This window comes from Equus quagga, unplaced genomic scaffold (assembly GCF_021613505.1).
Source record: "Equus quagga isolate Etosha38 unplaced genomic scaffold, UCLA_HA_Equagga_1.0 73442_RagTag, whole genome shotgun sequence".
Taxonomy (NCBI): Eukaryota; Metazoa; Chordata; class Mammalia; order Perissodactyla; family Equidae; genus Equus; species Equus quagga.
In genome coordinates this window covers 2,073,100-2,092,751 of record NW_025802777.1, presented here as the reverse complement: position 1 = coordinate 2,092,751, position 19,652 = coordinate 2,073,100, and the positions used below count along the sequence as shown (strand labels likewise).

General features: G+C 55.9%; 1 protein-coding gene across 1 annotated transcript in view; it reads left to right on the top strand.

Moving 5' to 3' along the window:
- UMODL1 (uromodulin like 1) overlaps positions 1 to 19,652 on the top strand; it is a 62,239-nt gene that overhangs the window by 31,186 nt on the left and 11,401 nt on the right. Inside the window, exons 10-17 of the mRNA XM_046651742.1 lie at positions 4,696 to 4,833; positions 5,881 to 6,450; positions 7,555 to 7,812; positions 9,801 to 9,913; positions 12,460 to 12,673; positions 13,459 to 13,596; positions 15,096 to 15,415; positions 19,480 to 19,625. Of these exons, the coding sequence (XP_046507698.1) occupies positions 4,696 to 4,833; positions 5,881 to 6,450; positions 7,555 to 7,812; positions 9,801 to 9,913; positions 12,460 to 12,673; positions 13,459 to 13,596; positions 15,096 to 15,415; positions 19,480 to 19,625 (1,897 nt within the window). The remainder of the gene's footprint in view (positions 1 to 4,695; positions 4,834 to 5,880; positions 6,451 to 7,554; positions 7,813 to 9,800; positions 9,914 to 12,459; positions 12,674 to 13,458; positions 13,597 to 15,095; positions 15,416 to 19,479; positions 19,626 to 19,652) is intronic.

Here is a 19,652-nt window from a genome sequence, read left to right as displayed (position 1 = left end):
AAGGGATTAAGTTCCCTCGTGAGTTGAGGGCCCCTGCAGGCTCTGCCTCAATGAGACTTGGGGCTCCATCTGTGGCACGGGCGTCCCTCTGACCCCCAGGGGAGCTGGGTCCGAGGGTGAGCTCTGTCATCTCCTTTGAGCTCAGTCGAGCATTGGTTTGCTGTCCCAGCCTACCCCCACCCGAGAATTCAGGGAAGCCCCTGGGGGTGTCACACCTGGAGTCACACTTGGAAAACACCTGCTTGCCTAGCCTGGGGGTCACCCCATCACTTGCCCGCTCAGGGATGGAGATGGCAGTGGCCCTCTGCACCTGGAGGGCCCCACCTGCCTGGGCTCAGGGGCTAAGTGCCAGGCAGGCACCGGGCGCCATGTGGGTGGGTCCTCAGCGTGTACCCCCAGGGCCCACCTGAGACCAAATCTGACAGTCTTCAGGTGGTCCAGCCAGCCCTTCTGCACGGCTTCCCAGCCACGGCCCTGTGCACCAGGAATTAGAGTATTCCAGATCTTTGTCAAATGGTGCCGTGTGTTGAATGGTAGCCCCCAAAAGATATGTCCTCCCAGAACTTCAGAATATGACCTTATTTGGAAGAAGGGTCTCTGTAGATGAAATTAAGGTAAAGATGTGAGATCATCCTGGATCAGAGTGGGCCCTACATCCAACAATGAGCATCCTAAGAAGAGACAGAAGAGGAGATGACGCGGAGACACGGGGCGGAAGGCCACGTGCAGATGGCGGCAGAGACTGGAGCGACGCAGCCACAAACCAGACAACACCTGGAGCCCCCAGAAGCTGGAATAGGAAGGAAATGTTCTTCTCCAGACCCCCAGAGGGAGTGTGGGCCTTTCAATGCCTTGATTTTGGACTCTAACTTCTAGAACTGTGAGAGAACGACGTCTGTTGTTTGGAACCAGCTTGAAAGCTTGTAGTAACGTTGTGGCAGCCTCAGAGAACTCACACTGAGGAGGAGGAGGCACCTGGTGTTGCTAGCTTCCCAGAGTTCTCAACGAATCCTTGTTAAGCATCCCTCTGAAGTTCCAGAAGCCCCATCAGAAGTTAAGGGCTCTGCAGTGTCCCCGACAGACAGTGGGACTGTTTGCTCAACACTTCGGAGCTGAGGGGCGGCTGTGGGAAGGCCCCGCTGCACCGGGGACCCAGTGATGAGGAGGCCTCAGGCTGTTAATTGACGGGGGACGTGGCCCTGTCCCCTACAGAGTCTTGTGACCCAGGTACCACCGGCTTCTGACACCAGAGCTGCAGGACGGCCCCTGGGCCACAGCCCCCACGTGGGGAGGCAGCACATGCCCGAGTTGTGTGTGGGGAAGGAGGTTTCTCCTCCCCGAGAGCCCCTGGCCCCGTGGGCTGGGGAGCCAGAGAAGCACGTTCTTGCCTTCCTGCAAAATCAATGCAGCGTGGCATGCAGAGAGCTCATTTTCTCTGTGGCTCATGCAGAAATGATATGGTTGGCATCCTCCCAGCATTCCTGGGTATCTGGGAGCGCTTGCTGCCCGTCAGTCAACATGTCCCAACAGCATGGCATGGGGGGGGGGTCGCGTCATGAATCATCTTCTCCCTGAGGCCCGTCTGTCGTGGGTCACTGGGTGGCCACGTGTCCTGGGTCTTCCTTCAGGAGGGTACGCCCCATGCACTGGGAGGCCGCATGCTAAGCTGCACTGTGGTCCTATGAGCTGCGTCCTCATGGGTCCGGCTCAGCTTGCCCCGCAGGAGGAGGTGTGACGTGGCGGGTAGTTCACAGCTCCGGTGAGTGGGGACAGCCTGACATCTCAGCTCTGACACTCACTTGCTGTGGGGCACTGTATAAGTCACTTCACCTCCCTGGGCCTCCGTATGCTCATCTGGGAAATGGGAAGATCATAACAACATCCCACCCTTGAGGCGGTTGAGTAAGCGAAGGGATGTGGTTGCAGCTGTGGGATTTAGCGCTGTGCCTGGCACACACCTGACAGCACCTCCCACATTTCCAGTTAACCCTTTCCAGGCTCAGCTTTCAGATCTCGGATGAGTTCTCAGGCTGGGAAGGTCCTCCAGTGTCCCCGGGGCCCCCACTGGTCCTCCTCACGGGGCCTTCTATCCTGCGCCCTTCCCACCGTCCCCTTCCTCTCCTGCCCCCGCCTCCCTTCTTCCTTAAGATTTGCTCTCGGGAAGGACTGTCCTGCTCATTTGCTCTCCAGCGAGGATGACCGACTGGCCCTCCAGGCTGCCTCATCCATGGAGCCTCCGGGCATCAGTGGTCTGTGCAGACGTCAGTCAAACCAGGCTCTGAGCACGGCACTGGTCTGTGGGAGGGGTCCTCTCGGGTCTACTGGCACCCCTGGGGTCACCACAGTGCCAGCTGGCAGCCGCCTCCTGCCATGCTTCAGGCCTAACCATGCTGCCCAAATTACTAGTCAGCCACATGCTGCCGACGGCATCACAGCCATGCTTGCCCTCTCTGTCCCCTCTGCAGGCGGTGGGAAAAGGGACGTGAGCAGAGGGAGCCTGGCCGTGGGACTGTCACCAACCACCTGGCCTGCTGGCCGGGCTAATACACTGCACTGGCTTTCATTTTTAGATTCAGTGTCACTGCCCTTTGTCCAGCTTCTGTCTGTGGTGCCGTTAGAAGCAGGTTCTCTGTGCCTGCCTTTCCCCTCCAGGGTGACTCTGCCACTGGCCTCTAGGAGAGGCCAGGGCTTCACTTCCGAAGGGCACCCCAGGCCCCACAGTCAGCTTGGGGCCTCCTGAGGAGGTGCCCCTTGCTGGGACCTGGCGGCCTGTTCTTGGGCCTCCCTGACTGGTTCCTAAGGCCAACTCAGGTGTGGGGCACCCGTGCCAGGAGTCACAGCTCTGCGGCACTGTCCCCCTCCTCTGGGAGGTGGGCGGCACACTTGTCCCAGCTGCAGGACCAGCAGGAGCAGAGCGCAAGCAGTGTGCATGGGGCTCTGGCCTGCATCCTCGTCTGGCCAGCCCGGGAGGTGCGGAAGCCACCTGGCAGCCCTCGCTACTCGCAGACCTGCCTCCTCCCTCTGAACTGGAGACCCTCTGGCCCCAGGCTTTAATACAGTGTGTGCTGGGGGGAGCCAGGGCTAGGTGAGTCACTGCAAGTAAAAATAGCCACCAGGTGCTCAGCGTTTTGAACCCAGGTCTCAGCTGGGACCTCCCCTCTCCTCAGGGCCCTGCTGCCCGGTCAGCCTGGGCTCCATCCCGGCCTCCAGCCCCCCAGCACCCCTTCAGCTGCCTGCAGGCTGGAGGCAGGCAGGGCTCCTGGAAGATCTGGGGCCAGACCAGCAGGGCCCTGTCTGTGAAGGAGCCTCGTGCAGGGTGGGGGTGGAGGTGGGCCCAGGAAGTGGGGTGTAACTTGCATCAGCTGATCAGCCTGCTGGTCTGGGGGAGCTGCTCCTGCAAAGGGCACATGAAGCAAGACTGAAAACCACAAAACAAGCCTGGAGCCCTCGGCTACGGAGCTGTCTCTGCATGAAGCTGAACTTGGCCCTCATTTTGACTTACATCCTGGCCAAGTCCGGCTCCGCTGGCCCACAGGGCGTTGATCGGGCAGTTCCACCTGCAGCTCTGGGAGGCATAAGCTGCAGGACCTTGTGACCAAGCCTCGCAGCCCACCCCACTCGGGGAATCGAGCCCCCTTCTCGGCACCCCACCTTCCCCCCTAGCAGAGGCGAGTCTGTGCAGAGCCACCTGCTCCCCTGGGGTGGGGTGGGGCAGGTGGTGACCTGCAGAGCTTGGTCTGGGCTGGAGGATGGAGTTCTAGGGGCATGGGAACCCTGCCCCCACCCCAGCTCCTCCCAGCCTGAAATACAGCTCAAGACGTTTATACCTTAAGGTTTGTCATGCTTGCTGCGGGTAGCACTTTATTGATCAGTCATGTGTCATGATGCACGAGACGGTCAGATTTTTTTCTTGGAGGAGGTACAGGAGTGGGGGTGGCCGTCAGCAGGGGGACCAGGAGAGGGGAGAGGACAGGGCTGGAGAAAGAGAAAGGAGCAGTGTCCTGATGACTTTGGTTTCCAGTTTGGCCTGATGCTAGGCCTGGCTGCCCGCTGATTGGAAGTTGGGGGGCTGTATCGGGTGTGGGCGGGTGAGCAAGGACCAGGGTCTTGGGGAGATTCACAGGGGTGAGGGGCTTACAACACTCTTCTGGACTCGGGGAGGACGGGCTCAGGGGCCATTCCTGTCCGTGTCCGAACACCCGGACACTCAAAGAGGACTGTGAAAGTGCGTGTCGTACTTACCCCAACGCCTCCTGGCTCCGTTATTTTTCTTTGTTGAAAAGCTGAATATTTGGGGATGTTGGCACAGCAGAGATAAGGAAAGGCATCCTGATTTTGGGGTCTTGGAACAAAGAATAAACAGAGAGGAATATATTCACCCTTGTGTGTGCTAATACCCCCAAAAGGACCAACATTCCCTAATTTTGACCCCAAATCAGGCAGCCAGTGGTGAAGGTCGGTGCAGGCAGGTCATAGCTTGTTTCCTTGGTTCAGCTAGAGGCTTCTGGCCTGAGCTGCATGCAGGGCCTCCTCCGGGCTGCTGGACTTGGGGTACTTCTCTGACTCCTGGCCTCGACCTCCAGCCGGTCGCTGCAACATGGGCCAGGAAGCTGTCGGCTCTGGTGCTGCTCTGTGTGCCGAGCAGCCTCTGGCCGTTTTCTCACTGGCTTCTGCCCTGTCTCTCCCACCCGGCAGACTGGGACGAGTGTGCCGACAGCCTGGAGCACGACTGCTCGCCGGCCGCCCAGTGCATCAACCTCGAGGGCTCCTACACCTGCCGGTGCCGGACGGCCAGGGACGCCAACCCCTCCCGAGCAGGCCGGGCCTGTGAGGGTGCGTCCTCCCTCCCCCACCCCAACTCCGGGCGGCGCCTTCTCCCTGGGGACCTGGGGTGGGGCTGACTTCTCCATCAGCCATGATGGAGACTCTCTTAGGGGCCCATGAAAATGTTTTAATTTCTTTTAAAATCAAAAGAAAGAAATTAATAACAATGAGTATATAATAATGAATCCAGCCTTTACACGAGGGCAGTTTTAAAATACAAGTTTTCATTTTTTTATGGTTGAGGGGGTTCCCCATAAGTCAGGATGCAGCCCCAGGAGAGGGTCCCTTCCGCAGGTGGCCTGGAGCCCAAGAGTGTGGGAAATCCAGGAGAGAAGGCCTGATGTGGGGCCTCTGGGCCCCAGTCCTGGCACGTCTCTGGCCCAAGTTTTTGGGGGGCCAGTTCTGATCGGTTGGTTGGGGCTGCCTGGAGGGCTGAGCTGAGAAGCAGGAGGAGGTAATATACAGACTTCGAATCCTGTGACTGACTAGCGGTGTCCACCCTGAACGCACGGTGGGCCGTGGAGACACTCAGCCACCTGTTTTCATAACAGCTATGGCCTTTGGGCTGGAAGCAGCAGCAGAGAATTATTCCCGGGGGGACCTCTTCTCTTTAACCACATTGTCCTGCTTCCTGATGTCCACTCAGCTTCTCCTCTCCCATTCTTTTCCTTATTCATGCGATGTCCAGCAGGCTGATGATAGCGACCAGCACCAAGCCCCATACTGAGCTCAAATTTGGGGAAATTGCCCCGTTTTCCCCATTAATGCCCTGGTTCTGCAGCCCCCCAGGTAGAGCCCCACTCTCGGGGTCCAGCATCCTCATTTATCTGATGGAGAGGGCCCGCCTCGCCCCGCCCCCACCCTGGCCCCCGCGAGTGTGCCTGGGGGACTGCCAACCTGGGCCCGGCTAAACATTCATATTCACCCACAGAGACCGCCCGGATCGCTACTTGGGGGCCACCTGGGGGGGCTCTTGCTTGTGGGTGGCACCTGGTGGGCTTTGCTCAGGCAATTCTGGACCAGACGCCCCATCTGAGAGTGGACGTGTCTCTGCAGGTGACGTGGTGAGCCCCACGGGAGGCGTGCTGTCTCCAGCGACAGGGGTAACAGCCCCAGCTCTTGGCACAGAAACAACAGCACTTGGTCTGGAGACCCCTACCTTGTCACCCAGCCCCAGGCACCCATGGGGCACCCCTGCAGTGAGCCAGGCCCAGACTCCAGGGACCCCACCCAGAAGAGCGGGCAGCAGTGTGGTCGAGCAGGACAGGAACAGCACAGGGCAAGGCATGGAGGAGGTGTCCAGTGTGTCCACCGGCCTGGGGAAGGGCCAGTGGACAGCCAGCAGGGCTCCCGGGCCAACACACACCTCCCTTCTGGGGGCCACGGACAGCCTGCGGGACCCCTCTGGGTGGTTATGGAGAAACTCCACCATGGAGTCGTCCTTCTGGGCCACTCCTATCGAGGGTCCCACGGGACATGTTGTGTGGGACACCAGCCTCTCCACTCGGGACACATCACCAGCACCTCTGGACCCCACGCAGCCACAGAACTCGAACCCTGGACCCTCTGGATCCCCAGACCTGCCCTTGGCTCCCAGCCCCACGTCTCTGAAGACCCCGGCCTGTGGTGAGTGCCTGGAATGGGGCATCTTGGGGGACGTGTGTCCTGAGGCCCGAGAACACTGGGAGCCACATGGTCCGTGTGAGGTCCAGGAGTCAAAGGCTCATATGGTTGTTGAGTCAAAGGCCTTTTAGACACACTTGGGCGGATTTCTCATTTCATGGCTGGACAAACCCGGGCGCAGAGCAGCTCTGTTGGAGGCCGGCTTCAGGTCTTGTTAGGACGAGAACTAGTCCCTGTGCTTTCTCTCCAGTCCTATCTTCCCCTCCTTCCTGAGCATCTCTGCCTGCCAACAGCTGGAGCAGGAAGTCGGGTACCGGGAGGGGCCTTTGGGGTGCACACATTACATGGAGGTCTGGGGCACATCCCCCAGCACTGTTGGGCACCCTAGCATTTCTGCACCACTCCAGCAGTGTAGTACCCCCAGCCTGGGCAGGCCCCAAGCCCGAGCCCTGCCCCCCAGCAGTTCCACATCACATAATACGCATAGGGGTTTACCTATTGCCAAAGTCCCTGGGTGACGCCTCGGGAGACAGGTGGCAGTCCTGTGCAGGAAACGGGCCTGGCTGTGCGGCTCCCACAGAGGGAGGCCACACCAGCATCTCTGAGAGCTGGCCCAACCCTGGATTGCATGCAAATCAAATGAGCTGTCAAATGCAGCTCCATCGATGCATTTGCTCTGCTGGACGGTGCAGCTTCCAAGACTAAAGTCTTAAGGCCACGTGAGCCCGGGGTCACCTGTAACAACAGCTCTGTAGCCAGGAATGGCCACCCGTGCTGACCTTTCGGGGAGTCCACACAGAACCTGTTCAAAGGGCCTTCATTTCAGGAAGTCCAAGGACCTCAGGGGCAGAACAAAAACTAAACCAGAAGGGCCAGGGTTGCTGTCCAGGGACCAGGGCTCAGGAGGGCCGTCCAGGGACCCCATACTCATGTGTGCTGCTTACAGCAAGGGGACTTTGTAGGACTTCCCTGGGCTGGCGTCTCCTGAGGATGTGTCATGTCCCCCCGTGGTGTATTTGATTTTAGCATTTGGTGAGGCTTCTCCTGCTCTCTCGCCTCGGAGCAGCTTGATTGATTTTAATCTTAGCATTTATGTCCACTTTCCAGTTCCCATCCCCATTAGAGGGGTCACGGTCTCCAACGTGACCAGCACCGGCTTCCATCTGGCGTGGGCGGCAGATCTCGCCCTGCACCCCCCTTTCCAGCTCACCCTGACTTCCACGCGGAGCCCCACAGTGCACCTGGAGACCCGCGACGCAAGTCTGACGCTGTCGGGGCTGGAGCCCGGCGTCTTGCACCTGGTCGAGATTGTGGCCAAAGCATGTGAGACAGAAAGTGCCAGAGCTCGCCTCAAAGTGAGGACAGGTAAAGGGTTTAACGCTTACCATGGTTTGTTCTTAAATGGAAGAAAAAGTAGAAAGAAGATTGTTTGGTGGGTTAAGTTTAAAGAGCCGGGTGTACTTGCAGGCGCTGGGTTTTTCATCTTCTTCTCCGTGTAGGAATGCCTGGCTCTCTCCGTTCCATACTTGGCTGGCACACAGAGGCCGGACAGGATGGGGCTCATTGCAGGGAAAGGTGTTGGGCAGACCGTGGGCAAAGAGGCAGTGGGGCCAAGTGCTTCAGACTCTGCCCAGAGGGGCTGCAGACACTCGCTCACCTGTGTCCCCGTGGGCACACGGCAGGGAAAGGTGTGTGTGTGCTGGCCCACGGGGCGTCATCCATGCCCTCTGATTGTTCTCACTCTCGGTGAACCCGTGTTTGGCTCCAGGGAGGTCCACAATAGACAGCCGGACAGTCGGACAGTCAGATGCCGATGTGTGAATGGCCCCTAGGGCCTGGGGCCACAGAGAAAAAGGGATGACGATAGAACTGAGGATTCAAACGCAGACCTCAGTGAGGTGGAGCAGACCCTCGTCGACACTCACATCGTCAGATAAAATTCCCCTTCCCTCCGCACTAGCACTTGTCAGCCGGATGTTTTCCTGGATGTCTAACTGACCCGCACAGCCAGGGGTGGACCTGAGGTTGCAGATAAGTCCTCAGATCTCGGGCAGCTGTGCAAGAGCTGATAGCGGTGGTCCCCAAGCTGGGGTGCACGCCCCTTGGCAGATGCCTTTTAGGGTGGCCGTCAGAAAAGTGTACAACTTCTGTTTACATACTTTAAAGTAGTGATGAGCTGGAGACTGGGAAATTAGGGAGGAGATGGCATGCGATGATGCTACCGTGCAAGTTCATGGCGAGCTAGAGAAAGGGAGGCGGCTGTCGGCTGGTCGGCCCTGAGTCTGAGAGCCGGTGCTGGGCTTTTGGCGTCAGTCTGGCCTCTGAAGGCCTCACCCACTCCTGGAGGGAGGAGCTGCCTGTGGGCTTGTGACCTCATGTCCCAGGGGGCTCCTCTTCTCCTCTCACCTGTGCCCCCATCCTGCTCCTGACGGCTTTGAGATCGGGCTGCATGCTCCAGTTGTTGGGAGTCTGGACCGATGGCCTTGAGGCAGCAAGAGCAATGATCTCGAGGACACGGGTTTGGGGTCCATCCAGGCATGCATAGTGGGACGGCCTCGTGGTTTGTCTTGCACCTCGGCAACAAGCTCCTGGGAGCAGGACCCTCAGTCCCCAAGAGGACAACCTTGTCCTTCTCTTTCCCTTGTTGCCTAGAATGCCAGCAGGTGGCAGGTGTTTCACAACCATCTGGTGAAGGACCTAGGGAGATCTGAGATGGCTGCCGTGCTGGAAGCCCCAATGTGGCCGGGTGATATTCCTGGACCACATTCTTGCACCATGTGCTCCCGGAAGCCCTAAAACATGGAGGGGAAAGATTCAGATGGAACAGACTGGTGCAAAAGCAGGGACTTCCCTTGACCCGTGGAGAGGCCGGGCTGTCGGGGAAGAAGAACCAAGTGTATCAGGGCTTCTGGACACTGTCATGGGCCGTGGGCTCCAAGAGAGGCACAGTGACCCTGTGTCCTGGTTTCACTGGGAAAGCCTCGTGTTCACCTGCGGCCCTGGAAGATTAACGAGTACCACCTCCTTTAACTCTCAAAGTTGTTCCGGCTTGCTGGCAGTTACCGGGACACCCTGGGCACAGACAATGGCACAGGGAGGGGTGGAGAGGTGCAGGCGCTGAGCTGGTTCCATGGTCTCCGGAAAGTTCTCGCTCTGTGCCCAGGCTGTGTCCTGGCATCCTCTGGAGTCGGTGGGCTGTGTGTGCTGGGTGCTGCTCCTTCCTTTTGGAGTGCACGTCAGCCTCGGGGTGATGTTATTGCTGGTCGACGTGAACACACTGCTATTAAGATAGAGATGGTCGTCTGTCACCTGGTACATTCCCATTCCCAGCATGTTCGTTCTCCATCCCGCAGCGGCCCAGAAACTCAGCGGGACGGTCAGGATAGCCAATGTGGAGTATGTGGAATCCTTCCGCAACGTAAGCAGCCGGGAGTATCAAGACTTCCTGGAGCTCTTCTTCAGGACGGTAAGTGATGAACTCAGTCCTCGTTTCCTTCTGGGATGTGAAGGAGGGAGGAGGGGAGTATCCTTGTCGCAGCCAACAGGGACTTTGCCCTGAAGATGCTATGGGCTCCTCATTGCTGAGGAAGCCGAGCCTTCCAGCTCTGGCATCGTGCCTGTGTGTGCCCGGATCTGCCATCAGATAGACACACCGGTCGGTGGGAGGCATGTCTTCTCTGTGGCATCCTTGCTTCAGGCTGTTTCCAGTTCAGTGAAACTTTTTTATCGATATGGGACCCTGTGGAGCAGAAAGCCCCACAGCTGCCTTAAAAAGAAAACTTTAACAAAAAATTGAGATCTATTTCACATACGGCAAAACTCACGCTTTTAAAGTGCACAATTCAGTTGTTTAGACTGTATTCGCAAAATTGGGCAACTGTAACCACCATTTAATTCTAGAACATTTTCATCGCCTCAAAAAGCAACCCCTTACCCATTAGTAGTCGCTCTCTATTCCTCCACCCCCGGCAGCCCCTGGTGACCTCTAATGTGCTTTCTGTCTCCATGGATTTGCCCGTTCTGGAGATTTCATAGAAGTGAAATCCTACAGTATGCAGCTTTCTGTGTCTGGCTCATTTCACTGAGCATAATGTCTTCAAGGTTCATCCAGCTTGTAGCACGTGTCAGTACCTCACTCCTTTTGACGGCTCGATAATAGTCCACTGTGTTGATAGGTCACATTTTGTTTATCCATTTATTCATCGATAGGCATTTGGATTGCTTCCACCTTTTGGCTATTGTGAATAATGCTGCTAGGATCCCAGCCTCAAAAAATTATTTTTCCTATTCTTTCCTGTGCTTCCCTCTGCCATCCCATTAGCATTCTTTGGGATGGTATATTGTTATGATTTAGCAAGGGCGTCAATATCAATATTCTTTTTGATGAAGGTTATATTACCCTTTGATGAATGGAGAATGAACTTGTCGTAATTGAGTGATCTTGTTTGCATAGTGGATATATCATACATTTTAGCTTTTTTTCCTTATTCTGGGAGTTTAAGACACAGGATAGAGAGAGTTTGGCAGTGCCACCTAGAGGTGGAGTGATAACGATCTGTTCAACCCTATCAGCATTGCTCATGTACGAAACCGACCATGCTGCCTCCAGGGACTGTCCCACTGGGGCTCCTCGGGATCTGGGCTCCTGCCTTATTTATTCTGGGGTCCCGGGCTCCCCACCCAGTGCGTGGATTCAAGAGTTGTTGGTGGTTTGATTGACGTGTGTATCACCATCTTCTTTAGGTGAAATGTTAACCATCATATTAAGCAATCAGTCCACATAGCTGTAGTGGCCACATGAGGCAGCTCCATTTCCACCCCAAGTTTCCTGATTAATCTTTCCTCTTCAAACATTTTCCTCTTTTGCCTCTTTTTGGGGACAGTTTTTGTTTGTTTGTTTGCCTAGAATTCAGAACAGCAAATAATTATGCAATCTATCACATGCGTAGGAATGTAAGACAAACTTGGGGCGGTAGAGGGTTAATGTGGCACCTTGTTCCTTGTCGCTCCCTACCGAGGAGCCCGGCACTTTGCTTTGTGGTTGGTTTGAAATGCAACCCAAAGTGACTTTAATACAAGACTGTGGTGGATCCCTCTCTGGAAGTGCCAGAGAGAACCAGAGCCAGAGAGAAAGGCAGAAAGAAAGGACCCAACTGTTAAAATGGCAATGATGTCAGCCATGTGACGGCAGGCAGCTCGGGGGTCTCTGGGCGTCTGCGGCCTCTGATGGGTACCAAGAGATTGGGTCCTATTGGCTGTCCCAAAGCAGGGAAGTGAAGCCGTGAGCCTGTGCCTTGGGCCACCACACTTCACGCAGTTCAGATGAGGATGAGGTTTTCTCCGTGAGAGCAACCCCTGGAGACACACTTTTCCATAGGAGATTTGCGTTATATGGACTTAAAGCTCATTATAAGATGGAATGTCTTTCCAGGCATTTTGGCCATGATAAGCCAGAATAGAAGAACATGACGTGCAATACAGGATTCTGTCCAAAGTGATAGGATGAGAAACAAGACATTTATAGGCAGGAATTTCCTGTCCCACTGGGATGCTCATGGGGAAGCAGTTTTCAGAAAGGCGGGGAGGGAGAATGCAGAGGAAAGTTCTGCAGTATCAGGAGCAGAAGGATTGTTCTAGAAAAAATGAAGCAGAGGAGGTGGTGTCCCTCTCCATGACCACTCGTTCAGCCCCCGCCCTCCTGGGCTCTGAGCTGAGTGTGGCAGATTGTAAATGCTGTTATGAGCCCCCTACCAAGTTATAAGCCCCCAGCCCCATACAGACAGGCTGGTTCACAGGGGAACTAGGTTCTCAGATCTCAGAGCCCACGGGCATTTGCAGGGGCTGGGGGACTCGGCAGATGGGAACGGGCCCAGAGCTGACCCGTGGCTTTGACCTTTTTGCCCAGGCCAGCCTTGTTGCTGGCAGGAATCCCGGCGGAGCCCCCTTAGGGCACTGATCCCCTGTTTCCTCTCTCAGCGGCCGGCTCCTCTCATGTGCTCGGTTTCTCTAAAGGTGCGGAGCTCCTTGCCGGCCACCATGCGCAGGCACCTGGACTCTGGTGGGGTGCAGGTGGAAGTGACCAGCATCACCAATGGCAGCGTCGTGGTGGAGTTCAATCTGCTGCTCCTCGCAGACGTGGACGTCCGGGAGGTGTCTGCTGCGTTCCTCACCGCCTTTCAGAACGCCTCTGTGCTGGAGGTGGTCAGAGGGGACACCTTCATATGGGGTAGGCGGGGGCCCAGCCCCGAGGGAGACTCACGGTGTTTCAGGACGAGAGGCAGCCAGAACTCAGCTCCTGCCTTCCGTCTCCTTCCATGTGCCTCCTCCTAAGGGCTGCCCCTGCGGGGGATGAAATTGTGGAACAGAGGAGACCCTCATCTCTCTTGTCGCTGCTATGGGTTTTTCAAGGTTTATAGGATGAAAACATCTTCTAGTGAAGCTGCAAGATTCCCAGGGGTGCTCCTCCGTTTTCTGAGGCCGTGTCCCACCCCGCCCCTCCTCTGCTGCCTGTTTCAATGGTTTGGGGACAGATATGTTCCTCTCTGCAGCCAGACTTCCTCTCAAGCTCAGTTTCCAAGGAGATCCCGGTACAAATAATTGACAAAGAGAGAGAAAAGGCAATTTAGACTGTTTTCTCCTATTGTCTGAGTCAGCTCAGGCTGCCATAACTGAACACTGTAGCCTAGGGGGGTTCAGCAACAGACATTTAGCTCTCTCTGTTCTGGAGGCTGAAGTCTGAGATCAAGGTGCTAGCCAACTCGGTTTCTGGTGAGGGCCTCCTCCATGTGGACACCAGCTTCACCCTGTCCCGTCCGTTGGGACGCTGTGCTGCCTCCTGAGCTCTCCAGTGCTGCCAGTCTCTGTTGTCATTCGATGATTTTCAGCTCTGCCTCCCTGGACTCTTCCCCACAGGCTGTCCGCCGACAGCCGCGCGCTGCGCCTCTGTTCCCCAGAGCCCACAGCCTGTAGCCCACAGCGACCTTCTCCCTTTCTGTTCTCCATGTTGTGCAGATTACGATGAGTGTGACGCGGGGGAGGACGACTGTGTACCGGGCACGTCCTGTCGCAACACCCTCGGGTCTTTCACCTGCAGCTGCTCGGGAGGTGCTCCCGACTTCCCTGTGGAATATTCTGGAAGACCTTGTGAAGGTAATCTTCTCCTAGGCCCTTTTCTGGAATACTGTTCTTTTAAGGACGTTCATTCACAAAGTGTTTCATGAGGTCAGCATATTTTTATGTCCTGGGTTTCCTAATGTGTGTGTGTGCACTTGTATGTGTGTGCATATGTGTGTATGTGCACACATGCTCAAGTGTGTGCTCGTGTGTGCATGTCCCTTCACATTCTTCCACGGGTCTCCAGCCTTCTGGTGGGGCCTCGTATCTCCAAGTGCATCTTCCAATGCCCAAGATGAGAAAACACCCAGCTGTGCACTCTCAGATGCCAAAAGACAGGCTTAGAGAACATGCAGCCCGTGTGACAGGCAACAAGGGGGAAACGTTTCTACACGGCCCCTCTTGCCTCTCAGCACTTTCCCGTTCAGTGGGCCCTTAGTGGATTCAGCATTGACCCTGAGATGACCCTGCCAGCGAGGGATCTTCGGTCAAGTGGAGGGAAACAGACGTTCATGCCAGTAAACACAGTGTCACAGGACGAGGAATGGAATGTGCTCTGCCGAGGCGGAAGCAGGAGGCCCAGAGGACACCGTGTTGTCTCAGCCCTGTGAATGTGGTCAGGGAGGGCCTCCTGGAAGAGGTGCCTTGGAACTGGTCTTAAAGGACAGCTGAGACAGAACGGTGCAGAGGGGCCTGCGGTGGGGCAGGGTGTGGGGTGGGTGTCACAGCAAGAATAGAGTTGTAGAAGGCAGGCACAGTCCAGGTGTGCAGTCTCGGCTGGCTGCAGAGTGGGGGCCTGGAGGAGATAGTGGGGGAGAGCGGGAGGCAGGCCGCCATGAGAGGCGGGTGAGGCCGGTTGCGAAGTCTGTGCATACCACAGGAGGGATGTGGATAGGCTGCATCCTGGAGTGGGAGAGCCGGGGGAGGAGGCAGGGCCTGGGTGAGCCCACCTCGAGAGAACAGAAGGCGGATGCCATGTTGGGGGGTGATGGAGCTGGGCTGTAGAGCGGAGGCCGAGGTAGGGGGCTGAGACAGGCCCGGGGTCTGCTTCGTGCAGACTGGGGAGCGAGCCCTGGGAGACGGGCAGCGGTTGTACAGAGCCTCCTTGTTCCTTGAGAGGTTGAACTGAGCCTGCTCTAGGGGCAGCAGGCAGCGGGAGCGGGAGCTGGGACTCAAGGCTCCTGAGAGGACACACCACTGGCCCATCTCAGAGAACAGACTCAGGACCCCAGGGTAGACTTGTCTCAAGTCCATGGCTGCACACACCCGGTGTCGGCCTGGGAGAGGCTGGGAGGGCAGAGGCCTCTGTGTCCCCCAGCCCATGGGGGCCCACGACGAGCCGAGCCAGGCCAGCTGCCTGGGCCTGCAGGAAGGTGCGGCCCATGTGTGTGCATGGCTGTGGTTTGAATGTGTGACCCAGGTGTGTGCTCCTGCACGGTGCACAGCTGTTCTCATCCGCTCCTGGCCCCCTGGCCCTCTCATGGCGGTCCCTAAACACAGACCCACCTCTGCCTTTGTCTCCTCGTACCTTGCAGATGACCCTCCTGGCAACACCACCCAGGTCCCCGGCCCAGAGCAGCCCCCCACCCCAGCAGGAACTGGGGCAGCCTCTGTGCCTGGTGCCAGCGTGAGCCCCCAGGGCCTGCCCCAGCGGCTGAACCTGACTGGAGCCGTCAGGGTGCTCTGCGAGATCGAGAAGGTGGCCATCGCCGTCCAGAGGCGCTTCCTGCAGCAGGAGTCCATCCCAGAGTCGTCCCTGTACCTGGGACACCCGTCCTGCAACGTGAGCGACGGCAACAGCACGCACGTTCTCCTCGTGGCCGGGTGGAGCGAGTGCGGGACCGTCGTGCAGAGCGTAAGGCCGGGCTGCCAGGTCTGGACGCGCACGGGGCACCGGGCGGCATCGAGCTGTCAGGATCTCCACATGGGAGGGTCCACCTCTGGCCCAGGGGATCAGGGAAGACTCTAAATGGGGGACCCAGCAAAGGGGTCAGGATAGAGCCGCGTTCTCACTGTGGACCAGGCTGCACCCTGGAACAAGGAGGGAGCTGCGAGCCCCGCCCTGCAGGGATTCTGGTGCAAAGGGCCTGGGGTAGGTCTCAGAGTTGGGGTCTCAAAACTCCTCTCAGTGACTCTGTGTACACGCAGGATGAGAGTCAGTGGGAGAGGTGAAGGGGCAGGAAAGCCCGGAGCCCGTGTGCAGCGGTGAGTGTGTGCGTGTGAATGTGTGTATGAATGGGGGTGTGTGTGTGTGTGTGAATCTGTGTGTGTGAATGGTTGTGTGTGTGTGTGAGTGCGCATGCACATTGGTGGGGAAGTGCGGTGGCATTATGGGAAGTACCCGGCCAGAGGGATCGTGGTCCTCTCAAAAACTCTCTTCATTCCAGGGTCTTTCCTCTGTGGCACGGAGGGAAGGCCAGTCAGGGGAATGACTGTCCCGGCCTGCAGGCATTCACATCCCACGTGCAGAGAGGGGCTCTGGCGCTTTCCCCGACTCCCAGCGCACCTTGAGCATCTCCAGTTTGCAGCATCCCCCCATGGGGTGGGCTGAGCCAGCTCCAAGTCCTGCTTCTTCACTGGTTGTCTCTAGTCACAGTTACTGCTCCCCACACTCGGCCCATGGAGCCCCAGGCTCTGTTTTCAGGGCCATGCTAGACAGACAGGCAGCAGGAGAGAAAACCAGCACCTTCCATAAGTTCCGCCAGCGCTGGCACTGGGAGAGGTCGTCCCCTGGGGAAATAGGAAGGGCAGTTGGGTTCACCAGGAAGGACTTATTGGTTCTCTGTGCGGGAGGGGGCCTTCTTTCTGGAAGGACCATGAGTGTAGCCAGGGGACATGTGGCAGTGGCCGGATTAGGGAGAGCAGAAAGCCAGGGGGAGGAGTTACAAGGTAGAGGGTGTCTGAGTGGGTCTGGCTGGGTGGGGCAGTGTGGCCCCGGGTGGGGGGGGAGGGTGGCAGGAAAGGGCAGGGTCCAGTGTAGGGGGTGGGCTGGGGGAGGGTTTCAGCAGAAGGCCTGGCCGTGGACTGGGGCAGGGAGGCTGTCCTCATCAGGGGAGCTGTGCCGCTGGCAGGGACTCAGGGGCCTGGACCTCCACCCCTGTGGTCCTCAGGTCCAAGTTAGCGGGCCGCAGCGCTCCTAGGACCTAAATGAAAGATGCTAAGAATGAGACGGCTGCTCCTGGCCGCGGTGCTCAGGCGTGGTCAGCCAGGCTGTTCCCGAGGGTGAGTCAGCGTCTCCTACGGGGCCGGCGAGGGAACCCAGAGACAAGGCTGCAGACGTCAGCTCTCTCACTTTGTTTTTCTGAGCTCGACAAACACCTGGTTTAGCAATTAAATTCAGTGGGGTTCAGAGCGAGTTCAGAGCAAAGGGTAACTCGTCTCTTCTGAGTCATCCAAGCCCTAGAGTCCACGGGATCCCTTAGGGTTTTTGACACTTGTCAGAAACTAAGATTCCCCTCAAGACTTATTTATACAAATACAACAGATTACGTACAGGTGGCAGGTTCTGCCCCTCTCTCTTTCTTTTTTGTTAAGTAGCTTACATTTTATTGACCTCCTGGTTTTTTTAAAAAAGTTATATTTAGGGTCACACCTCTAGTATATAAATTTAAGGTCACACCTCTGCACATAGTTTGATATACTAGATAGAGATGGTGCAGAGTATGCTAAGAGCAGATACAAACTAGTCCACACCCCAAAATATTCACAGGGGTACAGAGTCATCTCATAAATATAAGTATAAAATTCTTGTGAAAGTAGGAGGGGACTGCGTAGCTTTTCTGAGACAATTTTCAAAGTGACTCAAGGCACAGAATGGACACCATTGTGAACACACACGTTCTAGACTCTGTGCCTCGAAGACGGCTCATCAGCGATCTGGCTTCATGCCTGTTATGAAACTTCAGGCACCGAATGAGATTCTGCTTCTTAGCCAAAAAAACCCACAGGACCTGCAAGCATCGTGTAGATAATTACTCCAAAATATGGACATACAAATACGAGCCCTTTACTTTAAGAAGCAAACACAGAAGAGAGGTGTAAATTCAAAAGCGTGGAAATGCTTCCATTTTGGATAATTCAGTTAAGAATCTACACAAGTTTGTTCCCAGAAGCTAATGCTAAGGAAAATGAATTCTAAAAATTAACATGCTTTCAATTGTTCAAATTTCACTATTTATATGAGAACCTAGAGAGACCAATGATGTCCAGCAGCTAAAGACTCTGTGATATAGTGCACTTTACCAGCGTTTGTCCAGGTCTGTTTAATACACGCACAAGGAAGATACGCTCACTCCATAACATCTCATAGAGAAGCAAGGAAAGAGTCGATACGGAAGCTGCAGAAGGGGACAGAGGTTTCAGAATGTCCTTCTCAGGGACTTCCCCTTCAGCGTCATCAGAAAGCAGGCACTTCTCACACCCCCGAAGCTTTGCCCTGCGTGTGGCGTTTTGTTCTCAAACCCGCTAATGTCAATGCCTGTTTGGCCACTGGCGTCCTCGTTTCCATTAGATCCATGGGTCCCGTGAGTATCGTTAGTCTCGGAAATTCTATTTTAGGCCAACGCTGTACTGGCAGCTTTATGCAGATCGGACACTTTGTCGCATAGTTCATAAGCTGCTATGCTCTTTCGTCCTCTAAGAAGTCCAATAGCGTCTCCTTTTTTTGTTATGGTTCAGAACTTTACTCGGCTATGTATTTCCACCCACTCTAACTGACCCTTCTTCGTTGGCGTAATTTTCCTCTTATTCGATGGTCTGGCTTACCTATTTCACACCAATTCCCCTTCTCTAGCTCTAAACTGCTGAGGTCGGGATTATAACGGAAGAGGCGCAGTGCCCGCTGCCAATTGTAACGCCACTGTGCATCACAACCACAGCGTCCGTATTTGCCCCCAGCGGGCCCTTCGCTCTGTTCTGGTGACAATTTAGGAGATGTCAGTAAAAGGGTGTTAATCTTGGCAAGTCCACCACTGTGAGAGTCACACTCCAGGCCCCCAGCCCCCAAAACGCTTCAAACGCATAGTGATGACTTCAGAGCTTTTGTCGAACAAACGGCTTTATTTGGCTTCAGTGTGATGACGGCAATTTTCACAGAAATTTTTATCTTCCCCTACAGCCCTCTCCACTGAAGCAAGTCTCGAAATTGCCCATCTCAGGGTCTTCATCTCTTTTTCTGAGTAGGACTCCCTCCTACTCGGGAAAGTCCATCTTCCTGTTCTGGGACACTGCTGTCTGACAACCCTCCCTTCTTTCTGCTGGACTTTCACATTCTGAGCAACGGGTCCCTAATCCCCGCTGACCTGGGAGTCAGTTCCCCACAGCTCAGAACCAATCTACTCCACACCTCTCTACGGGCTTAACTCCATGAACGTTGACGGGCCCGACACAGTTCCCTGGAGCCCCAGGTCCGCCACCTTAGTTGTGTTTGCGCTGTCACGCTCCCCAAGTCCTGTTCAAGAGCACATCCCTTTTCTTGAGGTTGTCCTCTGGATCCTTGGCGTGTTGCTACTTTCCCCAGACCACAGAATTTAGAAAGAATGTGGGGCTGCTTAGTTGCAGACTTTAACCAATTCATTTTCACTCTTGACTTCTTTGGTGAGAGAGGGTCCTGCACAGTCACGTTCAGAAACGCACTGGGGATTATCAGGGGAGAAGCTGATCCATTAATTTGGGTATCGGCTGATGGAGTTAGTCTCTGGTTCTCCCCTGATGAAGAGAAGAAGAAATGGGCTGAAGCAGGTGTCAGGACTTGGTTCTCTTTGGCAATTTGTGTTAGGGAAAAATTGCCAGGGTTTTTATGTTTTGGGGGATAAGCTTTAGAAAAGAACCCCCACCCCCCGCACCCAGAGCTGTGGTCCACAGCTGTGTCGGGGGGCCTGCTGCAGCCTGGGAGCTCACTCACACCCCATTTGTGTTCAGAACATGACGAATACGGTGGTGAGGACCACGCTGAGGAACGACCTGTCCCCAGAGGGCATCATCCACCACCTGAAGATCCTGAGCCCCATCCACTGTGCCTTCCAGAATGACCTCTTGACCTCATCAGGCTACACCCCAGAGTGGGGGTGAGTGAGAAGCCTCTCTCCATCTCT